General features: G+C 39.4%; 1 protein-coding gene across 1 annotated transcript in view; it reads right to left on the reverse strand.

Annotated features, from left to right (window-relative positions):
- The window catches only part of LOC122557980 (mucin-2-like), a 172991-nt gene that overhangs the window by 103421 nt on the left and 47869 nt on the right, over positions 1-21701 (reverse strand). The window contains exons 10-13 of the mRNA XM_043706283.1: positions 17513-17623; positions 16564-16633; positions 1404-1541; positions 26-190 (exon numbers count right to left, since the gene is read on the reverse strand). Of these exons, the coding sequence (XP_043562218.1) occupies positions 26-190; positions 1404-1541; positions 16564-16633; positions 17513-17623 (484 nt within the window). The remainder of the gene's footprint in view (positions 1-25; positions 191-1403; positions 1542-16563; positions 16634-17512; positions 17624-21701) is intronic.

A 21701-nucleotide genomic window follows, 5' to 3' on the forward strand; every position in this document is an offset into this window, starting at 1 on the left:
TGAATTTGTTTCTTTTTGCTCTTACTGTTTTCCACACTGATAGTGCAAGGGTTTTCCAGACGATCTGTTTTATCCACACATTTCCGCTGGGCTTTCCATGTATTTGCAAAGGATGCAGCTGTTCCCTCAATTATGCCATCACTTGCCTTGAAATCATCATACAGAATATCATTAAAATTCCCACAGAAACCTAGCAGAAATAAAATACGATTAAGTTCAGTGTAAGAATTTGTGTACATCCTTAAAAAGAAAATAAAATCACAAGCATAATGATGTAATGTAGCATTAGAACACATGAAACTAGAGAAAAAATGACAACAGAAAGAGTTTACATAGAACAAGGAAAGGACTGAGTTAAGAGTTAATGTTTAATTGGGATCTTATGAAGAGGCTATTTGATAAAATTCCTCACAAAAGACTGTGAGCTAACATTGAAATCTATAGAAATTGAAGGTAAGTAAGTGACCTGGTTAAGAAATTTGCCCGAAACGTTGATTTTACTGCTCCTCGGATGCTGCCTGAACTGCTGTTTTCCAGCACCACTAATCCAGAATAAGAAATTGGCTGATTGGAAGGAGAGGCAAAAGCAAAAAATATGGGAAGGGTGTGACCAGTGATGCCTCATGTTGGTTCTTCAACAATTGACAGTATTTACGAATAACTTATACAAAGGGTTGGAAGTGTACATATTCAAATTTGCAAGTGATAAAATTATACAGTATTGTAAGCAATATAAGTAGAAACATGATATTAGCAATGCATTATTAATCATACTCTGTATGTGCGAGGATTCTGGTCCTATCACCCCCTGCAAATGATGAAATTCGCGAGTGTGGCAGTTATTACAAATACAGGTTAAAAAAGGTTAAAAATTACAAAAACACGAGATTGTCCGCAGATGCTGAATTTCGTTGTTACTTTTTGGTGAGTTAAGATTTCATGGTTACAGAGGATTTACTGTATACCGTATTACTATTACTTAATTGGTTATCTTAATGTGCAAAATTGTGTCACCTGGGGAAGAAATAAGGTAGATACAAAGAAAACATTTCTGCTCATTGTGGAGTCTATAACTAGGGAAACGTAGACTCAGAATTAGAGCAAAAGTAAAATGAGGAAACACTACTACACATAAAAGTTGGCAGAAGTTTGAAACTCTCTTCCTCAAAAAATAACTTATACTAAATCATTTGTTAAACTGAAATTTATAGTTTTATTCAGCATAGGTATTAAGGAATAGAGAGCAAAGATAAACTTATGGAGTTAGATTCCAGATCACTGAGGGACTAAATGGTCAATCCTATTCCTGTGATATTTTGAACCAAGAATTGCTTCTATTTGATTTATCTCTGACTATAGGTCACTTGAAATGACTATGACAAATTCAAGTATACAATACTTACCGCATGTTTTCCCTTTGTATGATTGGTCTAGTGTTATGTAGACTTGCATTAGAGGAATTAGTTGGACTTGCAGCTGCAGGCCAAACCGGGTCTCTAACAGGATGTGGAATGTTGATGGTTGGAAAACAGTATAATTTGCTGCAAAAAAATTGAATATTTATTTAGCTCCTGCCTTTTGTAACAGATGCCACTGAGTAGCCTACCCCTATCAACCCAATTTGATATCAAGTTAACAGAACAAAAACAAATAATTGCAAATACTGCAAATCAGAAATATGAACAGAAATTGCGAGAAAAATTCAGCAAGTCTGGCAGCATCTGTGGACACAAAGCAGAGTTAACATATTGGGTAGAGTGACCCTTCCTCAGAACAAGTTTGAAACTCTGCTTTCCCTCCACAGATGCTGCTAGACCTGCTGAATTTTTCCAGCAATTTCTGTTTTTGATATCAACTTACATGCAAGGAAGCAACTGACCACTCCAAATATTTACTCTTATTCATTTAAGCTGGTATCCAATAGATTGCATTTCCCAGTGCAACTTTAGTATTTTCACAGATATGTCTGAACGGTTTGGGGAAATGTGTTTGTGTAACACTGTTTGAAGCAGTTTACATTGATTCCCCGTGGACACCATGGACCACTCAGTTCATCCAACTTTCTTCAATGAGGTATCCCACACACGTTGTGCAGTTCGTGTCTGCAGCACTATTTGTCCTCAGGAATTGATGGAAAACTCCAGAAGCAATATTTAAACAACATTCTTCCTTTAATTTAATTTGTGACATCATATTACAAAAGAAAAGATTAACTTTCAAAGGTTCAGTTTTTATCTTAACATTTAAAATAATTTAGAACATGTTTGGGATGACCTGTGGCTTTGAGACAATGAAGTAATTTAGATTGATTCTGAAGTACTAACCAATACTTTGCCTTTCATTCAACGTCCCCAACAAGGGGATTACAAAAACAGTGTGTAAATGTGCTTCAAAATCCAATATAATTCTCATGCATTCAAATTGATTACTTTTAATGATTCCTGAAGAAGGGCTTATGCCCGAGACATCGATTCTCCTGTTCCTTGGATGCTGCCTGACCTGCTGCGCTTTTCCAGCAACACATTTTCAGCGCTACTTTTAATGACACACAGTTTGGCTAATCCTTGGCACACAAATTTAAGGAAGGACTTATAAAGCTGTTTTCATTTTCAATATATATCCATTAGAGACACATGAATGTACACAAAGATGTGAATTTACAAAGTCTGTAAGAAAGGAGGTTAGGACCTCAAAATCTAGCAAACTTTGAGTAAGTAAAGGGCATACATTTAAGCTTGTTCCTTTTGCTTTCAGGCCTAAGGAGAGTTAGAACAATCTCTCTGAGTGTTGTTGCACATAAAGGGCAGCGAATTAAATCAATTAAGTTAAGTGGTTGAGCCTGGTTCCCGAGACAGAGCAGGCCTACAGTACAAAAGCAAGGCCTAAGGTGCTCCCAGTCGGATTGTGAATGGCAGAAATGAAAATGCTGGGACTGGTGCAAAGTGTAGTATTTAGGGAAGTGGAAGAGGGTGGCATTGTTGTGTTTTGTTTTGACTATTTTTGAGATAGATTGTTTGCGGCTGAAGTGCTGCTGGAAGGTCTCAGTGTGGGCCGAGGTGAATAGTGAGCTTTGATGAGCAGGGTAAGCAGCAACAATGTAAGAGAAGGTAAGACCTCTTTTTTTTCCCCAAGTCTGCTAGTTATTAAAGGGACAGAGAAGGCAGTTAGTGAAACAGTATGTCCTCGTGTCAGATGTGGGAGTTTCGGGAGAAGTTGAGTATCCCTGGTGACTATATCAACAGGAAGTGTCCAGCTGCAGCTCCTCTCAGACTGTATGGAGTGGCAGTTGGGAGTACTAAGGAGCATACAAAAGGCAGAAAGTGATAGATAGTAGCTTCTGCGAGATGGTCACGGTGCAGGTTCAGTGTTCACCGGGAGAGGTAGACAGATAGTGCAGGAATCTTTTGTGGCTGTTCCCCCTCTCCAAACAAGTATACTGTTGTGGTGGGATAGCTTTTCATGGGAAAACAGCAGCAGCAGTCAGGTCTTTGGCACGATAACTGACTCTATTGTAAATCAGGGTATGGCAAAGTTCAAGAGGGCAATTGTGATAGAAGACTCTTTAGTCAGGGGCACAGACAGGTGTTTGAGGCTGTGAGTGAGACTTCAGGATGGTTGTTGCCTCCCTAGTGCCAGAGTCAAGAACATCTGAGTGGTTTCTTCACATTCTCAAAGGGAAGCATGAGCAGCCAGAGGTCATTGCTCACTTTGGTACTTAAGATATAAATAGGAAAAGGGATAAAATCCTGCAGAGTAAATATAGGGAGTTAGGCAGGAAGTTAAAAAGCAAGACCTCAAAGTAGTATTCTCTGGATGATTTCCGGTGCCATATGCTAGTGATAATAGAATTATAAACATAGGGCAGATGAATACATGACTGAGGAGCTGGTGCAGAAGGCAGGGATTCAGATTTTTGTATCATTGGATTCTCTTCAGGACGGAGGTGACTTGTGCAAGAGGGATGGGTTGCAGCTGAATTGGAGGAGGACCAATATGCTGACTGGGAAATTTGCTAGAGCTACTTGGGAGGGTTTAAACTGGTCTAGCCAGGGAGTTGGACCCTAAACAGTAGTGAGACACGAGAGGGTTGAGACTAGTGGAGATGTCAGAGAGCAGGTTCAATAGTCAAGGCAGGCAAGAACACAGCAGAGAACAAAGAAAGACTGATGAATTAAACTGCATTTATTTCTGTGCAAGAGGTCTGACAAGTAACGCAGATGAACTCCAGGCATGGATGGGAACATGGGACCAGAATATAATTGCTACTACAGAAACATGGCTGAAGGTGGGACAGGACTGGCAGCTCAGTGTTCTGAGGTACAGATCCTATAGGAAGGACAGAAGGCGAGGCAAGAGAGGATGGGGAATGGCGTTTTTTTACTATCATGGGAGTACTTAAAGAGGATATTCTTGAGGGATCATCCAGTGAAGCTGGATGGAAATGAAATATATGGGTGGAAATGAAATATAAATGGGTGATCACTTTGGGATTGAACTAATACAGGTAGCTCTACTACAACACAGATTTCATCAATGTAAATTCTCTACAGCACGATTGACAAATTGGGAACACTTTTTAAAGTGTGAACTCATAACATTTGTAAACACAATTACATCGCCAATACCTTAAGCACTGTTTCTAAAGTACAATTTCTTTTCTATAATATGGGGTTGCACAAGAACTCAATCATCACGTTATAGAAGAATTGAATGTAGTAGGGTATTTTAAGTTTCAAAGCAGTCTGGGAATGAAATTGGCTTGGATGGGAGGAATTTAAGTCTGTTCATAGAAACTTTCTCAATTAATGTGTAGATGACCCTTCTAGAGAAAGGGTAAAACTGGCCTGCATCTTGGGAAATAAGGCAAGGCAAGTGACTGAAGTGTTCGTGAGGAAGCACTTTGGGACCAGTGACCATACTTCCAGTAGTTTTAAAACAAATATGCAAAAGGATAGGTCTGGTCCACAAGTTAAAGTTCTGAACTAGGACAAGGCTAATTTTGATGATATTAGACAGGAACTTTCATAAGTTGATTGGGGGAGGCTGTTCACAGGTAAAAGGACTTCTGGAAAGTGGGAGGCTTTCAAAAGTGACATGAGAGTTCAAGGCCAGCTTGTTCCTCTTAGTGTGAATGTAAGGCTAGGAGGAATAGGGAGCACTCAATGACTAGAGATTTGAGGCACTGGTTAAGAAAAAGGAGGAACGTGTCAAGAATAGGCAGCCAGGATCCCTTGAGTATAAGGCTTGTACCAGTACACTTAAGAGGGAAATCACAGGGCAGAAAGGGGACATGGAATAACTTTGGCGGTGAAGATAAAGGAGAATCGAAAGAGATTTACAAGTATATTAAGGACAAAATAGGAACTACGAATACACATGTTTTGTGCTATACAGGCAGATTGCACCATACAAAGTGCAGAAGGGTAGCAGTGCAGAATACAGTATTATAGCTGCAGGAAAAGTGCACAGAAAGATCAGAATTAACATTTGAGAGGTTTTGAAAGTCTGATAACAGAGAGGAAGAAGCTGTTTCTGAATCTATTCTAACGTTACTCAAACCTTAATATCTTCTGCTGAATGGAAGAGGGTGGAAGAGATTATAACTGGGTTGGTGGGGTCTTTGATTAAGTTGGTTGCTTTTCTGAGGCAGCGGGAAGTATAGGCAAATGGAAGTTTGGTTTATATGATGGGATGGGCTGTGTTCACAACTCTGCTGCTTGTGATCTTGGGAAGAGCAGTTGCCATACTACACAGCAATGCATCCAGATAGAAAGCATCTATAAAAATTGGTAAGAGTCTTTGTGGACATGCCAAATTTCCTTAGCCTTCTGAGAAATTAGGACTTTGTTGTGCTTTCTTGACCATCGTGTCGACATAAGTGGACCTGGACAAATTGCTGATGATCATCATTCCCAGGAACTTGACGCTCTCAACCATTTCCACCTCAGTACCAAAGATGCAGACAAGGGCATGCCCTCCATTCCACTTTATGAAGTCAATGACTTTGTTTTGCTGCCATAGATGGCAAGCTTACCGTGCCACTAAGGACTCAATATCTTTCCTGTATTCTGTTTCGTTGTTTGAGATCTGACCTACAACAGTGGGGTTGTCAGTGAACTTGTAAATGAAGTTGGTACAGAATTTAGCAGAGTGTATAAAGAGTATAGTAGGGGGCTGAGTATGCTACTTTGCAGAGCACAGGTGTTGAGAATTATAGTCGAGGAAATGTTGTCACCTATTCTCACTGATGCAATCTATAGATCAGGAAGTAGAGGATCCAGTTACAGACAGGGGACGTGAAACCTAGGTCTGAGTTTAGATGAGTTTGTTTGAAAATATGGTATTGAAGGTAGAACTGTGGTCAATAAGTAGTATCCTGACAATAGGCATCCTTATTATCCAGCTGTTCTGGGGATAAGAGTAGGGCCAGGGAGATGGTGTCTGCTGTGGAGCTGTTGGACCTGTAGGCGAATTGCAAAGAACATAGTGCAGTTTGGTAGGCTGCAGTTGATGTGAGCCTTGACTGATCTATTAAAGCACTTCATAATTATGGAGATCAGACTCATAGGGTGATAGTAATTGAGGTAACTGTATGTTTTCATTTGATACTGTGATGATGATCTACTTTTTGAAACAGATCAATGAAGTTGCCTGTGTGAAGCCACAGAAGATGGGTGAGATCCTATATGAAGATAGTGGCGGAGTGAGTAAGCTGAGCCCACAGCTCACCCATTCCCATCAGCTTCCTTTCTCTTTTTATTTCCATTTTACTTTTGTTCATTTTCTTTTTTTATCCTGTTTACTCTGTTTTTTTCTATAAAGCCTGAAAGTGGCAGGTGAAGGAACAGGCCTCTGGCTGCAGCAGCCATACCAGGATGAGCTGGACACTGCTTCCCGTCAGCGTGGGCTCTACCAATGAGTAAGGAACAGGTTCTAGGCTGAATCCCCTGGCCTGAACTTAAAGGCTGAGCTGAGGCTTCAGGTCCACAGCTCGGCCCAGGTGTCTGAAGGAGCAGAACTATTGGCAAAAGGGACACATGGCAGATCAGTGGCAGTGTGAGGAACGTGTGGCTTATCCTGGCCCAGTGTGGTATTCTAGGCTGAGTGTGGCAGTCTTTGGTGAAGGTTTATGGTCCAGTGTTCCAGCGTGGTGTACTTGTCCCAGAATAGCGGTTTCATCCTGACTGTGTCTTCAGGGTGTTCAGTCATTCCTCAATCGGCTTTCCCTGAATCTAATAGGTGTTAACTGAACTGTGATTAATTTTACATTACTATTATTATGATGATGATGAATGACTTCGGTCATTAATATGCACTGTGGTGTGGCAGCTTATAAAACCTTTCACTTATTTTACATATAAAAGTATACTTGACAATAAATTTCTATTCTATTCTTAAGTATTTCTCATTAGCATTTACCATGTGAAAAAACCTGGAAACTAAGCAACTCTGGGGAAATAAATAGTGATGTCTTGTAAACAGTCCACATTACTGAACAAGAAATGCTGGAGTTCTTAAAACGCATAAAGTTAGATAAATCCCAGGGATCTAATCAAATGTATCCCACAACATTATGTGAAGCTAGGGAGAAATTGAAGGACCCCTAGTGAAGTTATTTGTATATTGTGATGTGCCAGAAGACTGGAAGGTGGCTTATGTTGGGACATTATTTAAGAAAACCTGCAAGGAAAAGCCAAAGAATTATAGACTCATGAGTCTAACATCAGTATTGGATAAGTTGTTGGAGGGGATTCTGAGAGACAAGATCTACATATATTCGGAAAAGCAAGGACTGATTAGGGATGGTCAGCACAGCTTTGTGCGTGGGAAACTGTGTCTCAAATTTGAGTTTTTTTTTTGAAGATGTGATCAAGAAGATAGATGAAGGCAGAGTGGTAGATGTTGCCTACATGGACTTTTGCAAGGCCCTTAACAAGATTCTGCATAATAGACTAGTTAGTAAGGTAGGCAAAAGTGAGTACTGCAGATGCTGAAGATTAGAGTCATAAGTGTGGTGCTGAAAAAGCACAGTGGGCCAGGCAGTCTTCGAGGAGCAGGAAAATCAATGTTTCGGGCAAAAGCCCTTCATCAGGAATCAGCCCTCCGTCGATTATCCTGCTCCTAGGATGCTGCCACATCTTCTGTGCTTTTCCAGCACCATACTCTTGGACTCTAGTTAGTAAGATTACATGGAATCCAGGGAGAGCTAACTAATTGGATACAAAATTGGCTTGCCAGTAGGAGACAGATGATGATAGTAGAAGATTGTTATTCAGTCTGGAGGCTTATGACCAGCAGTGTACTGCAAGGATTGGTGCTGGGTCCATTGCTGTTGTCATTTATCTAGATGCTTTGAATGAGAATACATGAGGCGGATGACATCAAAATGAAAGTATAGTAGACAGGAAAGAAGGTTATTTGAGATTTCAAAGCGATTTTGATCAACTGGCCTAGTGGGGCAAGGAATGGCAGATGGAGTTTAATTTGGATAAATGTGAGGTGTTGCATTTTCGTAAGACTTGCAGAGTTAATTGTGGGGCCCTGGGAAGTGTTGTCGAACAGAACCTAGGGTTTCAGGTACATGGTTCTGTGAAAATGGCATAACAGGTAGTCAGGGTGGTGACGAAGGTGTTTGGCATATTTGCCTTCATTGGTCAGAGCATTGAGTACAGGAGTTGGAATATCATATTACAATGTACAAGACACTGGTAAGGCCATATTTGGAGTACTGCATATAATCCTGGTTGTCCTGCTGTTAGGAAGGATGTTATTAACCTGGAAAGGGTACAAAAAAGATTTACAAGGATGTTACCGAGACTGAAGGTTTGAGTTAGAAGGAGAGTTTGGTCATTTTTTTCCTGAAGCTTAGGAGGATGAGGAGTGAATAGCCAAAGTCTTATTCCCAGGTAGGGGAGTTCAAAACTGGAGGTTTAAGGTGAGATGAGGAAAGACTTAGAAGCGACCTGAGGGTCATTTGTTTCATACATGGAATGGGTTGTTGGAGGAGGTTGTAGAGGTGGATACAATTACAACAATTAAAAGACATTTGAGGTCAGGAATGGGACAAGTTTATAGGGATATGGGGCAGTTGCAGGTGAATGGGACTAGTTCATTTCCAGAAACCTGATCATGATGTGAAGGTACCAGTGTTGGGCTGGGGTGAAAAAAGTCAGAAGTCTCACAACACCAGGTTATCATCAAAGAAGCAGCACTTCAAAAGCTTGGAATTTAAATAAACCTGTTGGACTATCACCTGGTCTCATGTGACTTCTGATCTTGGAAACCTTATTGACATGGATGAGTAAGACCAAAGGGCCTGTTTGTCCTAAATGACTCAATGGCCATATCGATGATAAATGACCATTTAAAATTTATACAATGAAACAAAGAACTATGGATGTTTGTGATCTGAAACAAACTGGTAGAGAAATTCAGCAGGACTAGCAGCATTTGTGGTGAAAAAAAATGTTGATGTTTTGGGTTGGTCACTAGGCTCGAAATATTAATTTTGTTTTCTGAGATGCTGCCAGACCTGTTAAACTTAAAAATGATCTTGCTGATTATATTGGTAGAGTCATGTGAATCCCTTACTTTTGTGTTACAAGGAGTGGGAGGAAATACATGTGGAAAGCTTTACTCTGTTCCTTCATGCATTCATAGTTTTGTAATCATGATTCATCTCTCTGGAACATTTTGGCTCTTTTTGTGAAAAACGAGAGACTATAAGTCTGAGAATGAGAAACTTATTATAATCTATAAAAAAAACTGTATTATGATCCCCTGGCCACACTGCTATTTGAATAGAGATTGAATTGTCAGCTAGTACGTGGAAAACACAAGGTTAGCTTTTGGAGTGTGATTAATGGCACTGATGAAATCTCTGCGTCATCCTGTATGAAATTTGAAAGGAGAACTGATAAAATTAGTTAAATTGTAGAACAGCCCATCTCTGCGAAAAATAAATAACAATATTGTTACTGTATTGAATTTATTGTATTCAAAATAATTCAACTTTCGATGTTTGTCAAAACACTTCTTATTCTTTCTCAATCAAATCAACCTCGTTCACAATTCATAAACTTCAGCTTTTTCCATAGAATCCCTACAGTGTGGAAAGAGGCCCAACAAGTCCCACCGACCCTCTGAGGAGCAACCCACCTCACCATTCCACACCTACCCTGACCAATGCACCCAACCTACACATCCCTGAACACTGTGGGCAATTTAGCTTGGCCAATTCACCTAACCTGCACATCTTTGGATTGTAGGCGGAAACCAGAGCACCCGGAGGAAACCATTGCAGACACAGGGAGAATGGGTAAACTCCATGCAGACTGTCACACGAGGCTGGAATCGAACCCAGGTCCCTGGTGCTGTGAGACAGTAGTGCTAACCATTGAGCCACCATGCAGCTTCTTAATGGACATTATGATGCACTTGGGCAAAGTGCATAGAATATCTTGGTTATATTTTGCAAATTCAACTTTTTAATCCCATGTTTTTGTATGTCAAGAGATTCGTAAAAGCCATCATTATTAGGCAATCAGTAGAACATGCTGGATTAGAAAACTCTCAATACTTAATTGAGGTTTTGTGATGCATTGAGCAGCAAATCTAAGCTATCATTTCAAGTGCTCCTTGATGGCCAAGATAAGATCCTATACCAGAATTTAGCAAATAATATTACAGCACATGGAATTGGTGGTGATGATATACTAGAATAAGCTGAGAATTGGTTAACAGACAGAAAATGGAGAATATGAATAAACTGGATATTCTCAGAATAGCAGGCTCATGAAAAGCAGGTCATGTTTAACTAATCTATTGGAATTCTATGAGACGTTACGAGTGCGGTGGACAACAGACACCCAGTAGATGTGGTGTATCCAGATTTCCAAAAGGCGAGGTGTTGCACAAAAGGCTGCTGCTTAAGATAAATGTGCACAACATTTCAGACAATGTATCAACATGACAGAGTATTGGTTTACTAACAGGAAGTAAAGAGTGGGAATAAATTAGTGCTTTACTGGTTGGCAATCAATGACTGGTGGAGTGCCTCAGGGATCAGTGTTGGGACCGTAATTGTTTACAATTCACATAGATGATTTGGAGTTGGGGACCACAACTCCAATTGGACCACATGTAGTGTGTTAAAGTTTGCAGATGACACTAGGATGAATGGTAGAGCAAAGTATGCAGAGGACTCTGAATGTTTGTAGAGGGATATAGATAGTTTAGATGAGTGGGCAAAGGTCTGGCACATGAATGTTGATAAACATGAAGTCATCCATTTTGGTAGGAGGAACAGTAAAAAGTACTATTAATTAAATGGTAAAAATTACAGCATGCTGCTATGCAGCGGGACCTGGGTGTCCTTGTACATGAATTGCAGAAGGTTGGTTTGCAGGTGCAACAGATAAATTAGGAAGGCAAATGGAATTTTGTCCTTCATTGCTAGAAGAATTGAGTTTAAAAGCAGGGAGGTTATGTTACAGCTGTACAGTGTACTGGTGAGGCCATACCAGGAGTACTGTGTGCAGTTTGGTCTCCTTACTCGAGAAAGGATGTACTGGCACTGGAAGGGTGCAGAGGAAGTTCACTAGGTTGATTCCAGAGATGGGAGGGTTGATTTATGAGGAGAGACTGAGTAGACTGGGATTATAATTGTTGGAGTTTGGAAGAATGAGGGGCAATCTTATAGAAACACATAAAATTATGAAGTGAAAAGATAAGTTCGAAACAGGGAGGATGTTTTTCAAATAAGTATGCTGTTTGAAATGTAGGAGGTGGATGTAGGGGGTGATGGATTCTCAGGAGAATTTAGCATGAACAGCCAATTTTCTGGTATTGAGACTGGCCCTAATGTAGTGAGATATACGTCGGGTTCCAAGCGATCGATTGTGTTAGGGGACTCAGTAGTCTGAGGTACTCAGAGAGGGTGCAGAATGTTCTCAAGAGGGAGAGGGGCCACCAGGAGGTCATTGTATACATTGGAGCCAATGACAGAGGAATAAAAAGGTTGAGATTCTGAAGGAAGATTACAGAGAATTAGGTAGGAACTTAAAAAGGAGGTCCTCAAGAGTAGTAATATCTGGATTACTCCTGGTGCTACGAGCTAGTGAGGGCAGGAATATGAGGATAGAGCAGATGAATGCATGGCTGAAGAACTAGTGTACGGGACAAGGATTCACATTTTTAGATCATTGGAATCTCTTTTGGGGTAGAAGTGACCTGTACAAAAAGGACGGATTGCACCTATATTGGAAGGGGACTAATATACTGGCAGGGAGATTTCCTTGAGCTGCTCGGGAGGATTAAAACTAGTTGGGGGATCGGACCCAGGGAGATAATGAGGAAAGATTTAAATCTGAAACTGGTACAGTTGAGAACAAAGGCGAATCAAACAGGGCAGGTAGGGACAAAACAGAAAACAAGGTAGGAGTGATAAATTAAACTGCATTTATTTCAGTGCAAGAGGCCAAACAGGGAAGGCAGATGAACTCAGGGCATGGTTAGGAACATGGAATTGGGATATCATAGCAATTACAGAAACATGGTTCAGGGATGGGCAGGACTGGCAGCCTAATGTTCCCGGATACAAATGCCACAGGAAAGACAGAAGGGAGGCAAGAGAATAGGGGGAGTGGCATTTTTGATAAGGGATAGCATTACAGCTGTACTTAGGGAGGATATTCCCAGAAATACATCCAGGGAAGTTATTTGGGTGGAACTGAGAAATAAGAAAGGGATGATCACCTTATTGGGATTGTATTATCGATCCCCTAATAGTCAGAGGGAAATTGAGAAACAAATTTGTAAGAAGATCTCAGTTATCTGTAATAGTAATAGGGTGGTTATGGTAGGGGATTTTAACTTTCCAAACATAGACTGGGACTGCTATAGGGTTTAGATGGACAGGAATTTGTTTACTGTGTACAAGAAAATTTTCTGATTCAATATGTGGATGTACCTACTAGAGAAGGTGAAAAACTGGACCTACTCTTGGGAAATAAGGTAGGACAGGTGACTGAAGTGTCAGTGGGGGAGCACTTTGGGGCCAGCGACCATAATTCTATTAGTTTTAAAATAGTGATGGAAAAGGATAGACCAGATCTAAAAGTTGAAATTCTAAATTGGAAGAAAGCCAATTTTGACGGTATTAGGCAAGAACTTCAAAAGCTGATTGGGGGCAGATGTTTGCAGGTAAAGGGACTGCTGAAAAATGAGAAGCCTTCAGAAATGAGATAACGAGAGTCCAGAGACAGTATATTCCTGTTAGGGTGCAAGGAAAGGCTGCTAGACGTAGGGAATGCTGGATAACTAAAGAAATTGAGGGTTTGGTTAAGAAAAAGAAGGAAGCATATGTCAGATATGGACAGGATAGATCGAATGAATCCTTAGAAGAATTTAAAGGCAGTAGGAGAAACTTAAGAGAGAAATCAGGAGGGCAAAAATGGGACATGAGATAGCTTTAGCAAATAGAGTTAAGGAGAATCCAAAGCGTTTTTACAAATACATTAAGGACAAAAGTGTAACTAAGGAGAGAATAGGACCCCTCAAAAATCATCAAGGCGGCTTTTGTGTGGAGCTGCAGGAGATGGGGCAGATACTAAATGAGTATTTTGCATCAGTGTTTACTGTGGAAAAGGGCATGGAAGATATTGGATGTAGGGAAATTGATGGTGACAACTTGAAAAATGTCCATATTACAGAGGAGGTTGTCTTGAAATGGGTAAAGGTGGATAAATCCCTAGGACCTGATCAGGCGTACCCTAGATCTCTGTGGGAAGCTGGGGAAGTGATTGCTGGGCCTCTTACTGAGTTATTTGTATCATCGATAGTCACAGGTGAGGTGCCGGAAGACTGGAGGTTGGCTAACATGGTGCCACTGTTTAAGAAAGGGGGTAAGGACAAGCCAGGGAACTATACACCAGTGAGCCTGACGTCGATGGTGGGCAAGTTGTTGGAAGGAATCTGAGGGACAGAATGTACTTGTATTTGGAAAGGCAAGGACTAATTAGGGATAGTCAATATGGCTTTGTGTGTGGGAAATTGTGTCTCACAAACTTGATTGAGTTTTTTGAAGAAGCAACAAAGAGGACTGATGAGGGCAGAGCGGTAGTTGTGTTCTATATGGACTTCAGTAAGGCATTCGACAAGGTTCCTCATGGGATACTGATTAGCAAGGTTAGATCTCATGGAATATAGGGAGAACTAGTCATTTGGATACAGAACTGGCTCAAAGGTAAAAGACAGAGGGTGGTGGTGGAGGGTTGTTTTTCAGACTGGAGGCCTGTGACCAGTGGAGTGCCACAAGGATCGGTGCTGAGTCCACAATTTTTTATCATTTATGTAAATGATTTGAATGTGAGCATAAGAGGTATAGTTAGTAGGTTTGCTGATAATACCAAAATTGGAGGTGTAGTGGACAGCAAAGAAGGTTACCTCAGATTACAATGGGATCTTGATCAGATGGGCCAATGGGCTGAGAAGTGGCAGATGGAGTTTAATTTAGATAAATGTGAGGTGCTGCATTTTGGGAAAACAAATCTTAGCAGGACTTATACACTTAATGGTAAGGTCCTAGGGAGTGTTGCTGAACAAAGAGACCTTGGAGTGCAGGTTCATAGCTAAGCACTGCCCATTGAAATTCAGTGGTGTTGGCATCACTGATTTCTCACTATTAATATCCCGGGGATTATCATTGACCAGAAACTGAAGCGGACTCACCATGTAAATACAGATCAAAAGCTATGAATATTGTAATGACAACTCAACGTCTGATACCCCAAAGTCTGTCTAATTATACAAGGCACAAGTTAGGACTGTGATGGAATACTCCCCACTTGCCTGGAAGACTGCAGCTCCAACACCTCTCAGGAAGTTTGGCGCAATCCAGGACAAGTCACACAGCCTGCTTAATTGGTACCACATCCACAAACGTTTACTCCTTCCACCACTGACGCTCAGTAGCCCCATCTACAAATTGCACTGCAGACAGCACCATCCAAATCCATGTGCTCCACCATCTAGAAAGATAAGGGACCACCATGGCCTGCAAGTTTCCTTCCAAGCCACTCACCATTCAAACTTGGAAATACATCACTGTACCTTCAGTGTCAAAATCTTGGAATTCTGTCTCTAACCATGTTCCGCATGATAGACTGGTTAGCAAGATTAAATCACAAGGAATGCAGGGAGAACTAGCCATTTGGATAAAAAATTGATTTGAAGGTAGGAGACAGAGGGTAGTGATGGAGGGTTGCTTTTCAGACTGGAAGACTGTGACCAATGGTATGCCATAATGCTGGGTCCATTGCTTTTTGTCATTTATATCAATGATTTTGATATGAAAATAGGTGTTATGGTTAGTAAATTTGTAGATGACAGCACGTTGATGGTGTAGTGGACAGCAAACAGCATAACCTCAAAGTGCAACAGGACCTTGATCAGATGGGCAGATGGGCTGAAGAGTGACAGATGGAATTTAGTTTAGATAAATGTGAGGTTCTGCATTTTCGAAAGGCAAATCAGGGCAGGACTTATACACTTAATGGTAAAGTCCTAGGGAGTGTTCCTGAATAAAGGGACTTTGGAGTGCAAGTTCATAGTTCATTGAACGTAGAGTCGCAGGTAGACAGGATAGTGAAGAAGTGGTTTGGTAAGCATATCTTTATTGATCAGTGCATTGAATATAGGAATTCAGAGGTCATGTTGCAGCAGTGTAGGACATTGGTTAGGTCACTTTTGGAATACCGCATTCAATTCTGGTCTCCCTGCTATAGGAAGGATATTGCGAAGCTTGAAAGAGTTGTTAAAAGATTTACAAGGTTGTTGCCAGGGTTGGAGGGTTTGAACTGAAGGGAGAGGTTGTATAAGCTGGGGCTGTTTTCCCTGGAGCATCGGAGGATATTTATGTTTATAGAAGTTTATGAAATTACAAGGGGCATGTATGGGGTGAATAGTCAAGGTCTTTACCCCAGGGTGGGAGAGTACAAAACTAGAGGGCATAGGTTTAAGGTGAGAGGGGAAAGATTTAAAATGAATCGAAGGATCAACACTTTCAAGCAGAGGGTTGTACATGTATGGAATGAGCTGTCAGAAGAGGTAATGGAGGCTGGTACAATTACAACATTTGAAAGGCAGCTGGATGGGTAAATGAATAGAAAGGATTTAGAAGGAAATGGGCCTAATACTGGCAAATGGGAATAGGTTAACGTAGAATATCTGGTTGGCATGGACAAGTTGGACAGAAAAATCTGTTTTCTTGCTATACATCGATATGACTCTGTGACAATGACTCTGCCATCCTTACCTAAAGCTGCAACAGACTGCAACAGGTATGTGAAAGTGCAATGAACTGTAACACATTACATCTTAATATAAAATCTAGTACTGATGCATCCTTGATAAGCATACTTATATGATACTGTTAGGTGACAGTTGACTAACTGAAGATTTACTGAACTCATTAACATCTTTTTTCAAGTCCCTTAAATATTAATGACTCTCATTTAATTGAGTAGGATATCTGCAACAAATTTCATAAGGACTGGCTCCTACCTGTTACCAGTGGTAATGTTGTTTTGACTCCATTAAGAAGAACATCCCCATTATCTTTAAAAATAAGCACCTAAGAATTAAAGCAATACTTTTAGATGAACATAGCTCAGTAAAAAATAAGGAAACAATAGTCTTTTATTTTAGAGACAATCACCCATTTCCTATTAAGTAACAAAGTCAAAAGGTCAAAGAAGATAATGCAGTCATCACCACTGTGGAAAAGAGCAAGGAAAATGAAACAGATCAAGCAATAATGATCAGCTAGCAAAAAAATTGAGCTTTAAAAGTGTGAAGTTTGTAGGGGAGAAAAGCTGAAGCATTACTGAAATTATGGATGCTGTTAAATTAGTGCAATGAGTTTTTCCTTCAGTCAGCAGGGAACTGTTGAACATTTTAAGAGGAGAAAGATCAAAACAACACTGTCTGGAATAGTATAAATTTAACAGAAAGGGAGATTAATACAAGAGTGAGATGGATCATGAAGGGGATAAAGGCAAAATACTGCCTGGTAAAACACAGAATAGACAGATTCTGTCATACCAGACTCAAAACTTTAATTCTGTTTCCCTCTCCACAGATGCTGCTCAACCTGCTGAGTTTATCCAGCTTTCTTTGTGTTTGCATTAGGTAGAGGGTTGGCTTCCCTTATATCTAATTGAAAAATCTGCGGGATCTATTAAAAAAGTATCCTATAGTATCAGAATGACACTCTAACTTTGGATGGATTTGGGCTTTATGGAGAATAAAAATAATTGCAGGAAAGAAATATTTGCCTGAAAATGAAACAAATTAGTGTCTTTAGAGATGGAAATGATGTCAGTTCCATTTGAGGCCAATAAACACATAAAGGCTAAAAACGATAGATTGAGTAGGACCAAGAATTTAGTCATCAAAGGTAGTGGTGATAACGACTAATTAGACTTGCCACAACATATTTGAAGAAACTTACATTTTGCCTATGGTCAGTTGTTAACACTAGTGTTTTTAGGCAAGTTTCTGATACAATTGTTCCACATGGAGCTATTTCTGCCAGCAGTGTGTACTGCTGCTTATCGCAGTCCTGTTAACAGGTAAAATGAAGATCATTATTATCCATCTGTTAAGATTCAGAAACAGAAATGACAAAAACAAAACATTGCTGGATATATCGAATAGATTGCTGCAAGCATGATCAGTCTGTATTTACTTCAGTCTAATGAAAAAAAAATGACTGTTTAACAATAGAACTAAAAGTTATAAAGATAGCTTTATACATAAATGACCAAATGCTGACCAGTATAAGCTTACTGACTGACATAGAAGTGGAAACCTTAGAGTGTTTCAAGGTTCTGACTGAACACCTTAGATTCTGGATACATATGGACACTAAAGAAACTTAATGTCTGTCTTATCAAGTATAAATTATGCTTTCAGTTGCGTTATCTCTGACTCAGCTTTATCCAATTGCTGATCTTCCATTATTGTGAGATGAGGAGTTTATATTAATTATTCTAAGAGTGCTGCAAAGATTCCACCCATTATACATATACAAGAATTTAATAATCAATTCATGAATATTATTACCAATTGCTTATAATTATTAATAAGCTGACCATTATGATTTTTTTGATGCTGTAATCATAGAAACATCTCCACAGAATTTATTACACACACGCAAATTTTAGTCTGATATTTTTACATGTTATGAGAATGCCAGTTAGATTTGCAGATGACAAAGCACATGTCACAAGCACAAAGGAAGGAGAACAAGAATCTATAGATAGTGTTAAGACTTAACCTAGGGCAATGTTCCCCAATTCATTATGGGTCTGGATTGGAGACCTCACATTGTTAAACTCCTGGGTGTGGAGGATGAACTGGCTCTGCATCAGTTGGGTAAAACAAATGTAATTTAAAATCAGCTCCTTTTTCTTGTGGATACCTTTCTCTCAGACTCAAGTGAAGTTACATTTTAATAACAGCCAATTTAAGCAGGCTGTCTGATTAACATAGAATGAATTTATTAATTACTGAATACAAGAAGAATGGCAATGCAACACAAATATACACAGATCAGAAGTAAGAGCGGAGTCCAGAAAGATAAAAGTTAAAAAATAGACTTTTGGATTAGTCTCGGTTTACAAAAAGCAGATAGTTTAACATTGAAACAATTGAAATGGAGGGTTTGGCAGTGATGATGTTGGTAGTTGAACAGTCAGTTTCCTGATCCTTAGTTTTGAGAATTGGTTGAGATTCCGTAGTTCTGATTCCTTCCAGCCATGATTGAATTTTAGTATTCAGGGTAAGAGAGAATGCTTTTATGTTGTACTTACTTTTTTAACTAATTTATTATTTGATTTATTTATTGTTATAAAGTACACACATGCTATCTTAAAACACAGAAAAATAAATGGATAAAAAGAATATAAAGGCAGTAAAATAAAGAATTAAAGAAATAGGAAGGATATTATTAAGGAATGATCTGTGAAGATTTTATAATATGGGTTTGGAAGAGTATGGAAAAGATCGGCTGCATGGAAAAAAGTAACAAATCACAAAGTCTTGAGTAGAATGAATGAACAAAGGAATCTTTGAAGTGTCGTTAAGAAGAGACAGACTTGGTACAGCACATTAAAAGGAAATGGACCTGCAGAAAGCAAGGAGAAAAATTTTCAAGGAAAAGCAAGAAAAGAAAGGAATGGAATATCAATTCTGATAATTTGAAAATGGCTTGATAAATGAGCTAAGGACCTCCCTTTGGCCAGGGCACAGATGATATTCCTGACATTTTCACTTGAGTATCCAATGTCATCCCTAATAATGTTTCCTTACCAAAAGACAGTAAATTCTTGCTAATATGTAGTTCTTAGAATAAAAAGCCTTTAGTACATAGCAATCTGCTACGTTGCTTCCAATCCACATGGAAAAAGTCAGCAGCAGTTCTGTTCTGATTAGTGGCAATGCTTGAGAAAATTAATAATCCACTCATGCCTTTCTTATGGCATGCTCGTTGATACTCTGATTCCAAATACTTCACTGTAAGTGCTATCTGTGAAAATATATGTATTTGTGGCTGCTCATAGTTGAGATGAATAAATTGATTTGCAAATTTCAAAGTCAAAATCTGAACTACAGGGAGAGGCTGAACAGGCTGGGGCTGTTTTCCTTGGAGCGTCGGAGGCTGAGGGGTGACCTAATAGAGGTTTACAAAATTATGAAGGGGCATGGATAGGATAAATAGGCAAAGTCTTTTCCCTGGGGTTGGGGAGTCCAGAACTAGAGGGCATAGGTTTAGGGTGAGAGGAGAAAGATATAAAAGAGACCTAAGGGGCAACTTCTTCACGCAGAGGGTGGTACGTGTATGGAATGAGCTGCCAGAGGATGTGGTGGAGGCTGGTACAATTGCAACATTTAAGAGGCATTTGGATGGGTATATGAATAGGAAGGGTTTGGAGGGATATGGACCAGATGCTGGCAGGTGGGACTAGATTGTGTTGGAATATTTGGTCGGCATGGACGGGTTGGACCGAAGGGTCTGTTTTCATGCTGTACATCTCTATGACTCTAATTACCATCTTTTCTTAAAGATTCTTTGGCATTGTAACATACCTGAATTACTAATCAATAAGGCAATACTTCTGTGCAGATGTCATGCTAAAGTAGTGTCATGCTAAAACTGTTCATGAGGAGTTTATTTTTTTTTCAAATTGAATCTTTGTTTATCCTCACTTTTCTGGACTTTAGAACTTTCATATACTACTTTGTTTACATTCCTCATTAATATTGTATAGGAATAATGTCATGTTAATATTGTTAGAGCTAACTAACCATATTTTATATTTCAAGGTAGTATCCAATGTAGAGATGATACAGATAAAAATTAATACAACTACAGAACCACTGACAGATGAATAATAAAAAGTTGGCTGTAACATTTAAGCCATGAGAATGTTTCCAGCTTTGAGGCACAATACTGTGCTAGAATATGTTAGTACATTCACGCAAAGCATTCTGTTATAAAAAAGAAGGCTTTGTTCTAAATTTTCCTGAATTAGCTAAGTTGATAGTTTTATTGGTAGGCATTCTCTCAACTCTTTATATTTAGTGTCTGTACCACTAACCCTTACCACAAAGGAAAACGTGTATAACAAAAGGGAAGAGTAGCAAAATAGGAATATAGTAGAATGAGTACAATATCCTATAAAGCTGCCTGGACAACTGAGAAACCGACACAATTGTAGCATACAAACAATCAAACAATGAACGAGAGTCAATCAATTATCTCTTTGAGCCTGCTCCACCACTGACTAAGAACATGGCTGATCTGGTTTTCAGAGGGTTCTATTCTACATTCCTGCATACTTCCAATAACCTTTCAATCTCCTTGGTAATCAAGAATCTAATTCTGCCTTAAAAATATTTAATTAATTCATCTCTAACTCTGCTAAACTCCAGAGCATACAGGCCTAGTGTTTCCTCATAAGGCAATGTACTCATTCCAGTTATTAGTTTAGTAAATCTTTGTTGAACTGCTTCCATCATGTTAACATACTTCCCTAAGCATGGTAATCAGTACTGCACACAGTACTCCAGATGCAGCCTCAACAATATCCTGTATAACTAAAGCATAACTTCCCTACTCTTACATTCAATACCCTCACAATAAAACATAACACTTCATTTATTTTCCTGATTACTTCCTGTACTTGCATACTAATGTTCTGTGAATCATGCATGATGACACCTGGATCTCTCTGCATCTCAGATTTGCAATCTCTCACTATTTAGATATTATTTCTTATTTTTTATTATTTCTGCCAAAATGGACAATTTCACTTCCCACATTATACTCCATTTGCTAGATCTTTGCCTACTCACTTAACCTACTGACATTCTTTTGTAGGTGTTTTATGTCCTCTTCTCTATTCATTACCCTACCTGCTTTTTTGTCATCAGCAAATTTAACTACCATTCATTTGGTCCCTTCATTCAAATAATTTATGTAAATTGTAAAGAGTTTAGCCCCAGCGCTGACCTTTGTGGCAGATGACTTGTGACATCCTGCCAGTCTAAAAAAAAGACCCATTTATTCTTACTCTCTACATCCTGTAGTCAGCCAGATTTCTGACCATGTAAATATGTTACCCCTACATTAGAAA

This window comes from Chiloscyllium plagiosum, chromosome 16 (genome assembly GCF_004010195.1).
Source record: "Chiloscyllium plagiosum isolate BGI_BamShark_2017 chromosome 16, ASM401019v2, whole genome shotgun sequence".
Lineage (NCBI taxonomy): Eukaryota > Metazoa > Chordata > Chondrichthyes > Orectolobiformes > Hemiscylliidae > Chiloscyllium > Chiloscyllium plagiosum.